The sequence below is a fragment of the Trichechus manatus genome, unplaced genomic scaffold, assembly GCF_000243295.1.
Source record: "Trichechus manatus latirostris isolate Lorelei unplaced genomic scaffold, TriManLat1.0 scaffold00028, whole genome shotgun sequence".
In the NCBI taxonomy this organism is placed as follows: domain Eukaryota; kingdom Metazoa; phylum Chordata; class Mammalia; order Sirenia; family Trichechidae; genus Trichechus; species Trichechus manatus.
In genome coordinates, this window is record NW_004443964.1 from 15,633,208 (window position 1) to 15,643,313 (window position 10,106).

General features: G+C 49.9%; 1 protein-coding gene across 1 annotated transcript; it reads left to right on the forward strand.

Annotated features, from left to right (window-relative positions):
* Positions 1-1,680: 1,680 nt before the first annotated feature.
* On the forward strand, positions 1,681-9,319 carry CACNG5 (calcium voltage-gated channel auxiliary subunit gamma 5). Its single transcript, XM_004374199.1, has 5 exons — positions 1,681-1,971; positions 3,467-3,553; positions 4,281-4,421; positions 8,368-8,513; positions 8,819-9,319. Exons 1-5 carry the CDS (start codon positions 1,776-1,778, stop codon positions 9,074-9,076), a joined length of 828 nt encoding a protein of 275 aa, XP_004374256.1. The 5' UTR covers positions 1,681-1,775; the 3' UTR covers positions 9,077-9,319.
* Positions 9,320-10,106: the final 787 nt, after the last annotated feature.

Consider the following 10,106-nt stretch of genomic DNA (forward strand, 5'->3'; position numbering starts at 1 on the left):
ACATGTTGTCAAGAGGGATCGGTCCCTGGAAAAGGACATCATGTTCGGTAAAGTAGAGGGTCAGTGAAAAAGAGGAAGACCCTCGATGCGATGAATTGACACAGTGGCTGCAACAATGGGCCCAATCATAACAATGATTGTGGGCATGACGCAGGACCAGGCAGTGTTTCGTTCTGTTGGACATAGGGTCGCTATGAGTCAGAACCGACTCGATGGCACCTAACAACAACAACAACTGTATTGTTGTACTATATTTTTCATATTATAGTTGATATTATTATTTATTTGTAAACAAATATGATTATGTAATAGAAGAATAAATACAATTATATAACAAATGATATTGTTATATTCCACCCTGTGTGGAGTGCCATAAATTTATTACATACTCTGAAAAGGAATGAGACTTTTCAGTCCCCAAAGCCCCCTCCAGACTTCAAGGTCCGGTATTATGGGTTTGGCAGACAAGGTCACCTTCAGCCTATTCTTTTATTTCCTTTCTTTTGTAGATTCAGATCCAATCTCCTCTCCACTCTCATCTTTCCAAATCTCTAAGACCCTAATCTTTTCGTCTTTCTGCCAAGCTTAACATTAAAGTTGGCAGTTCAGCCATGGCCAGGCAAGGAGCTGCTGTATTTCAGAAGCCCTGGTCTCTGTCTGCCCTGCAAGAGCCAGGAGCTAAGTCCATTGTCACCTAATAATAGCCCTTTGTAGCAGGATCATGCTTTTTATTTTTCCAAGCAGTTTCATATCTGCTATTGCGTTTAATCACCCCAACAATCTTGTGGAGCAGGCAGGGCAGACCTTGTCATTTCCCATGGAGGGCAGCGTGGTTCCCAAAGTGGGTTTCATGGAAAGTGACACCATCATACAGTCAAATAAGTTTGGAAAAGACAGGATTCAGCAAAACTAACCAGGTTTCTCAGTGTGCAATGTGATTCTTCAAGAGCTAGATGAGTGTTTCTCAAGCTTTTTTTTTTTTAACCAGATAGTACTTCTTTTCTAGAATATTCCATGGAACTATTGCTCCATGGAACCCACTTTGGAAAACAGTCATGGAGTGGCAAGAGAAAGGGCTCTGGAGTGAGGTCGAGTGAGGTTCAAATCCAGTCATCACCCCTTGCTAGCTGAGTGACCTCGGGCAAGTTTCTTTACCTCTCTGATCCTCAGTTTCCTCACCTGTAAAATGGGGATGGTAATAGAATTGTAAGGATTAAAAGAGAGAGTAAAGTGCTTAGCACAATGCCTAACAGTGATAGACAGTCAATGTACTTTAGCTTTTATTATTATTCTCTTCCTCTATATTATCCAGGAGAAAAAAATGGCCCTCAGAGAGGATAATTTTCCAACATTACACAGCTATTCAGTGACAGGGCTGAGTATAAAACCCAGGATTCCTGCCTCCCAGTTCAAGGCCGTTTGCGGTAAATGGGGCTGTTGTTCTCGTTCGAGTGTCCTACCCACTTGTTCTCCTCTCCTTCCCTTACTCCTGCTCACTACCCTTGGGATTCTAATTCCATTCCTTCCAGCAGATGTTGGGGTTTTGAAGCCTCAAATGTAAGTGAAAGTACTTCGCAAACCACTGTAAAAATCTTCGTTTTATCTTCACTAATTCCTTACCCCTTCCTTCTGTTACAGCCCCAAGGGCCCTCACCTTGGTCTTCTCAGAGCCCGGCCATACCACCTGCACACCCTCCCTCCCTGCTCCCCAGATCCTGCTCCCAGCTGCTGGGACAGGACAGCGGCTGTAGGCAGTCCCCTGACAGTCCAGGAGGATGAGTGGTTGCGGGAGGAAGGCCCTGACCCTGCTGAGCAGCGTCTTTGCTGTGTGCGGCCTGGGTCTCCTGGGCATCGCAGTCAGCACCGACTACTGGCTGTACCTGGAGGAGGGTGTGATCCTGCCGCTTAACCAGAGCACGGAGATCAAGATGTCCCTGCACTCTGGCCTCTGGCGAGTCTGCTTCCTTGCAGGTAAGGGTGCCCGGCTGAGGGGTGGGGGACAGCCCTGCCTGAGAGAGAGAGGAGCAGCCACCTCCTTTGCCCCCCGCAAAAAACCTGCCCTATGAGCCCCTCTTGGGAAGAATTTCCCCGTCTGGAAGGAGACAACTCACCACAGACAGTCCCCACAAGCCCTGGGCAACACTCTCTCCAGCAGTCAGGATGCTGGGTCAAACGCAAGCTCAGACTAGCGATATCGCCCTGGATCTCAGTTTTCTGACCTGAAACATGAATGTAACTGTGCCTTCCCCGCACTCCACCTCTCAGGGCTGAGCAGAGACTGACATCGCACAGGTCTGAAAACGCCCTTGCACACATTAGCTTATTGAATTATTGATCCCATTTAATCCTCCAACAACACTGCGAGGCAGGACTTATTTACACTTTACCCATAAGGAAGTGAAGATTCCGGAGGTCACATAAGTCCCCTAACTCAAACTCACTTGCATCCACTAGTTTCCAGAATGGAAAATGCTTCGCGATATCTTTGTTACTATATCCATGAAGTGGCAGAGATGAAACTCAAATGCAGGTCCTTCCAGTTCTGCAAGATGCTGCAGGTTTTGATCCCGATCCTGTGTGGACCTCCCGCCAGCTCACTAGGGCTTCTCTGGACCCTTCATGGGTGCTACGCAAAGAGTTCTGTCCTTTATCCTGTCCTGGTCTGGAACCAGCCTGCACGTTAAAATCATCCCTGCGCTGTGCAAGACTGGCCACAGCCTAGGCTGGCTGGAACCACAGTGTGGTCACTGAGCCTGTCTTGGGAGGGCTCTGTAACCTGTGTGTGCTTTGGGAAGAGGGGCAACTTGGTTTCCCCAGCTTTTTTCCTCCCAGCTTTATGGCAAGGCTTTGGGGGATAGAAGGTGGGGTTGGCCCACAGCTCAGTCCACTGAGCCAGCCAGTATGTAGCAGGAAGGTAACCTCCAGGCCTGGCCTCCCAGTCACTTGTTGAGTCTGCTTTGGGAATGGCGTCCAACAATGACCTCCCTTCCCACTGCCCCAGACTCTGTGGCATGTTCTCTGCTTAAATCTGAAGCCGAGTTTAAAGTCACCCAGGATCTGGTTTCCAGGATGGTTGACAAGACTTTTGGGATTCTGCGGCATGACATCTGAGCCAGGCATGCAATGTCATTGGCCCAGTCTGCCCCCAAAGCAATGGGGTGGCCACCGGAGACTTTAATCGCTATTGGAAGTTTGCAGTGCTGCCGTCTTTGCGTGTGACTCTTGGGTCCATCTTAACAAAGGTGCTTCTCCAGGGAAGATGTGAGGTAGGACGTGCTCCTACCCCTGCCATGGGCCACCAGCCACCTAGGGTTTGTATTCTCCTAGGGTTTGGATCCAGCCTGGGTGCACATATACAGTGGGAGCAAATATCCTAGCAGCATTTGAAAATACCGTTTGAATGTATTAACTTCAAATCCGTGTTCAGGAAGGATTTGGAAGTGTCGATGCATTCTCACCTCTGCAGGTGAGGAGCGGGGCCGCTGCTTCACCATAGAATATGTGATACCCATGAACACCCAGCTGACATCCGAGTCTACCGTCAACGTTCTAAGTAGGTGCCTTGGACTTTCCAACTGGGCATTGGCTGGACAAAAAGTAGCAGGGCAGATGGAAAAACAGGGTTTTTGGCTTATTTCTCAAGAGCTAAGGCCGTAGACACAGCTGGTTGTGTTGGCCTGAGCTTACCAGGGCTCTGCCCATATCCCCAGGTTATTTTTCTAGTGTTGAAGATGGGTCGCTGGAGACTCCAAGTCTTGTGACCCAGGCAAGTGAGAGGGCATCCAGCTTCATGGCCTTGGCCTCCTGAGAGTGAGTTCCGACCCCAGAGTGAACTGCTCCACGCATAATTAATTATAAGTTGAAGACAAAGGCTAGAGTGACCATCCTCTGTATACTAAGAACAGCTGCTCGCTCATGGAAATAGTGAATTTCCCTGGAAGAGGAAGCAAGATGGAGTGGCCAGGGCCCTTCTAGGTCCACGGCTGCCATATTGGCAGGCAGGTTTAGACTCCCAAGGAGGGAAGCCGTTAGTGACCTTACTCTGTTGGTATTTGAAGTTAGACCTCCCATCCCAGCCTCAGGGAGGAAAGCCCTACTAGCTCTGGGAGGTCCCCAAGGGGGTTGGAGCCCAGGGAAGTCCCGCAGGACCAGGGGCTTTGGGAGCCTTGGTAGACCACTGCCAGTGGTGTTGCATGTCACCAGGAACCCTCAACTTGGGAGGGCGAGCAGCAAGTGAGTCCCCTAGAGGCTGACATGCATCCTTTCATCCCCTTAATTAGAAATGATTCGCTCTGCCACGCCATTCCCTCTGGTCAGCCTTTTCTTCATGTTCATTGGGTTTATCTTGAACAACATCGGACACATCCGTCCCCACAGGACAATACTGGCCTTTGTCTCTGGCATCTTCTTTATCCTCTCGGGTAAGTTGTGTTGTTTTCTTTAAATGCGCTCTGGACTTTTGATATTTCACTCCTAAACAGCTCTGCTTTGGGAAGCCCTAGTAATGGCCTTTGGTCAGCTCCTGGCACTGGAAATAGGACAAGCTGAGTCAGTGGCCTTGGCAAAACTGAGTCAGAGCTAGAGGAGACTTCCAATGCCCCCAGCCCATCCACTTACCTTATGGAAAAGTGATGGCAGCTCCAGGCTAGCAGTGATTGACAAGCTTACCCAGATGGTGGAGCAGAGCTGGGATTGGAACCCAGGGCTCTTTCCTCTGTCAACACCACCACTACCACCACTTACTTTTCAGTTCTCACCAATAATGAGTATTCTTATTTTTGAAGGGGCTATGTCTTAGGGGCTATGTGCTTTTGCATGAAAAATAAATGCAATATGCCTGTGGAATAATGGCCCCTTCACCTCCCAGCCCTCAGCTACCTCAGGGAGGCTACGTAAGTCTCCTAACTCAAATTCACTTGTATCCACCAGTTTACTGAATGGAAGATACTTAGCAGTTTCTCTGTGCCTATATCCAGGACATGGCAAAGACGAAACTTGAATGCAGGTCCTTGCAATTCTGCAAGATGGTGCAAGTTTTGATCCCAAATCAAAAGACTCCTACTGTCCCTTCCGTTTTCCAGTCACACTCCATGCCCTGGGCCCCCTGAGGCCTATTCAACATGGACCTGTGTTCCTGGACTGACACTAGGTTGTACTTCATCATTCATTCATGATAGGTACCAGACCTTATTCTGGGTGCTGGGATCACTACCTGCAAAAGGTCCATGTAATGGGAGATATAAACAAGGAGACAGGAAAGTGGCATGAAAAGTGTTATAATAACAGTGAGCACCAAGGGAGCCACGAGCAATGACTGAAACTCAGACAAGGGGTTGATTAGGGAAGGCTCCCAGGAGAAGTGAGAGCAAGGATGAGTAGGAATTAGACTAAGAGGTGAAGTTGGAGGTAGGGGTGGAGAAAGGGCCTGGAGGAAAGAAAGAACTGAACATAATCATTACTCCTTGTGGCTGGAATGTGAGGAGGAGTGTAGTGAGAGGGGACACTCGGGAGGACATCCAAGGTCATCTTTTGGATTTTGAGACTTTGTGAGAAGCCTTGGAAGGATTTTGAGCTGAGGAAAGACATGATCAATTGTATTTTGGAAGGACCACTCTAGAGTAGGGAGGGAGGAAGGGAGGGAAGCAAGACAGGAGGCAGGGAGACCAGGCAAGAGGCTACTTCAGTAGTTTAAGGAGACAGGTGATGGTGCTTCAAACTGAGGGGATGAAAATGAGGGTACAGAGAAATGAGTAGGTTCAAGTGACAATTGGGAAGTAAACTCAACAAGACTAGACTTTCAAGAGAGAAGTTAAGGGTGATTGCCACTTTCTTGCTTGGGCACTGGGTGGATGGTACAGCACTGATCTAATGATCAGCAGAGAAGAAGCAGATTTGGGACAGAGATCGTGAGTTCAGTGTGGGAAATGCTGAGTTTGAGGTGTCCATGTGACATCTGCAGAGTTGTTAACGAGATATCCAGAGGTCAGTGTCTGGGGCTTATGGGACCAAAGAGAGATTTGGGAGCAATCAGCCTATATGGTGGGAGAGAGAAACATGGAAGTGGATGAGGTACTCCCGGGGAGCAGGTAGAGTTAAAAGGAAAGATAATGTAGTAAGTAAAGGCAGGCTCTTTCTGCCCTTCAAGGTGACCATGCATTTTCATGGAGACCTTTTCTTTTGGAGATAATGACTCAGGCCAAAGGAGTGACTCTTAGGGCATGTATTTTAGGTGCCTTGGCCAGGCTGATCAGGGAGGGGAGGAGAGGAGATGCTTAGATCAAAGATTGGTGGGTGGATGGCTTGAATAACAGATGGATGGATGGATGGATGAACAGAAGGATGGATGGATGGATGGATGGACGGATGGGTGGGTAGGTGGGTGAACGGATAGATAAAAGGAAGAGAGGTAAAACAGTTGTTAGACATCAGGCATTCTGATTGCCACCTGACTCCCAAGCCACTTTAAGTTCCATTTTTCAACATTTTTATGTTAACATGGCTTGGGAGCCAGGTGGCAATCAGAATTCCTAATATCCAAGAGCTGTTCTTCCTTTCTTCTTCTTTTCTCTTTCTTCCTTCCTTCTTTCCTTTCTTCCCTCTCTCCCACCCTTACCTACATACGTACATACATACATATGTGCATACATCTACCTATTTTTCAATTCACCCACCCACCTACCCATCTTCGATCCATTCTTCCATCTATTAATCCATCCATTTACCCTTCCGTCAATCCAACAAATATGTATTGAGCACCTGCAATGCCCTCAGTCCAACCCCTCCCTGCATGGTGACATTTCCACTGAGTTTAAGAGGCACTGACCCAGGGTTAAGCTCACTCTCTGCTTTTCCTTCTGTGAGCTTCACAGTAGCCAAGGCTTTACCATAGCTTTAAGGTACCTGTCATTTTTCAGCAATGGGCTTCAGGATCAGAGAGCTAGGCTTGAGCTGGGCCAGGTGAAGTTGTTTTAATGATAATAGAGAGTTCATTTGGAGCAGCAATGATTCAAACATGAGTTAAGTGCTGAAGAAGGCTTGACTCCCACTGATTTTCCTTTAACATTAATTCTTCAAGATGCCCCAGTTTCATAAAATAATGTGAATGGAATTAAACCTGAACAGCGCAAAACTGAGTAATTAATTATGTCCTGATTCAATTACAGTTACTAATTAATGGAACCTGATGCCTGAGGCAGTCACTTAGACAATGGCAGGTGGAGTCTGGGCCCCAGGGGCCTCCTGGTTTAAGGCTTGCCAGATAGTCTGGACAGACTCTCACCCACCTTAAAATCTCAGGTTTAGAAGCAAGGATGGTAAGACTTCTCACGTACTTTGGACATGTTATCGGGAGGGACCAGTCCCTGGAGAAGGACATCATGCTTGGTAAAGTAGAGGGTCACCGAAAAAGAGGAAGACCCTCAACAAGATGGATTGACAGTGGCAACAACAATGGGCTCACACATACCAATGATTGAGAGGATGGCGCAGGACCGGGCAGTGTTTTGTTTTGTTGTACATGGGGTCTCTGTGAGGAGGAACTGACGTGATGGCACCTAACCACAACAACAGCATCCCCTGGGGTGAGTTGGGCCGCCGCAGTGCCAGAGAGGGAGTTGGTGGCCCTGGCTGCTCAGCTAAGGGGACCTCACTTATTCCTCAGCAGCAGTCACTTGTTAGCTCAGTGGTTCTCACTCCTGGTTCATATTAGCATCACCTGGGGAGCTTTCAAGACAATTTAGTGCCCACCCCAGCCCAGGCCAATGAATGGGAATTCTGGGGATGCGGCTCAGGCATGGTCTATTTTAAAAGCTCCCCAGGTGATTCTAGTGGGGGGAGGGGGTGGAACCACTAGGCTTAGCCCATGGCTCAGGAGCTGGCCAGGCGGGGAGGCTTCTTACCTGCCACTCTGTGCTATCTAAACCAGTTGCTGTTGAGTCTACCCTGACCCATGGCAAGTCCGACTCATGGTGACCCCAACTAATGGTGACTCCAACTCATGGCGACCCCGTGTGTGTCAGAGTAGAACTATTCTCCATAGGGTTTTCAATGGCTGAGTTTTTGGAAGTAGATTACCAGGACTTTCTTCTGGGACGCTTCTGGGTGGACTCAAACCACCAACCTTTCAGCTAGCAACCCAGCACTCGTTAAGTGTTCGCACCACCCAAGGACTCCCTCTGCTACCTACAAGGTGCTAATCTAAACAGTGTTGTCAGCTCCCACCTGGGTCTTCCTTGAACTCCAAAATGAGTGAATCATTGCAAGGCTGGTGGATGTATTCCTGAACCGGAAGGGGAGGTGGGTGCCATGTTAGCAGACTCCCCAGGCCTCTGTTGGCTGAGCACCCCCTTTCCCCCTGCCTCTACCCAGGCCTCTCTCTTGTGGTCGGCCTGGTGCTCTACATCTCCAGCATCAATGATGAGATGCTCAACAGGACCAAGGACTCAGAGACCTATTTCAACTACAAATACGGATGGTCGTTTGCCTTCGCTGCCATCTCCTTCCTTTTAACGGAGGTAAGGCCCTTCCAGTTGTGCTGGAACAGGCTGGGTGGGGGCTGGGCACTGTGCAGTCCTAGTAGAGGGGGGAAGACATTAGACATGAGTCCTGCACTCAAGATCTACTTCTGTCGTTCATCCCCAGAAGCTGTCGCTCTTTCCCCGTCCTCTGTCTCTCCCCCTGGGGGTCCCCAGGGCTCCCTGCTCCCATACACTGCCCATGCCACTGCAGCCCTGGGATAGTGTGCAGACCTGACCACCTGGGGAAGCAAGGCCAGGCCTCAGCAGTGAGTGAGCTCACCTCTGCTTTCTCCTCACTGCAGAGTGCTGGGGTGATGTCTGTGTACCTGTTCATGAAGCGGTACACCGCTGAGGACATGTACAGGCCTCACCCTGGCTTCTACCGCCCGCGTCTGAGCAACTGCTCTGATTACTCGGGCCAGTTCCTACACCCGGATGCCTGGGTCCGGGGCCGCAGCCCCTCTGACATCTCCAGCGACGCTTCCCTGCAGATGAACAGCAACTACCCAGCCTTGCTCAAGTGCCCCGACTATGACCAGATGTCATCTTCCCCCTGCTGAACCTTGGCTGCCTCCCTCCCTGGACTGTGGACAGTCGGACAGCCCCTCCAGTGCTCCCCCTGCCTGGCCCGTGAGCCCAGGCCTGTGGTTGACAGGCCCAGGCCATCCCATGCTTAACTCTTGTTGCTTGACCCATGTCTTCTCCCTGCTTCCCCCAGAGTAGCTATAACCTCCGCCAGGGTCGGGGTCTGGAGTCTGGGGCCAGCGGGCAAGCTGGCTGAGAGTGTGGGTGTAGCCCAGCCCCGTGGGTGCCAATCAGAGCCTTGGCCCTGGAAGCCAGTAGCTCTCTCGTGCCCTGAGAAGCCAGTGTCCCAGTTGTATATTCCTCCCTGCACACTCAGCTTCACGGCCAAGCCCAACTCTGAGATGCCAAGTCCCTTCCATGGACCCAGCTGGACCTGTGAGCTTGCCAACTGGCCTGACCCCCTCTTTCGTGACCTGGGCCATTGGGCTAAAAGGTGACTCTGATATAGAGGTCTGGCTGGTTCCAAACCGTCTAGTAGGAAGTGTTCCTTGTGAAACCCTTTGTCCTTCTGCATCACCCAATCCCTCCATACAACACACACATCTGCACCCTCAACCTCGCAGCCCACAGCTGCACAGGCTGCATCGTCCATCAGCCTCAATGAGCTGTCCTTCTCTCCCCCTCCCATCTGAACTCAGCTGTCCTGGGCCCTGTCCCTCAGGGCCTAAGGGTGGGTGTGAAGGCACTCTGAAGTCGCAAAGAGGTGTTAATGGCTGATGAAGTCTTAATATGCATGGCCCCCTTGGTAACGTATTTAATGGGGGGTCTTTAATGCCTTAACCCAAAGAAGTGACTCCGATCATGAGAATTTCAGAATCTGGCTGGTCTGAGATAATACCACCGGACACTGTTTTCAGCCCTGGGGAAACTGCCGCTGCTCTCATGGAGCTTACCAGGGCGATATTTCCCACCCAACACCCTAAAATCTAATCATGCAGACAGATGTCTCTGTCACCTAAGTAAAAGCCAGCTTTAGGAAGAGGCTGCCTGGAGTTTGGAGCTGGA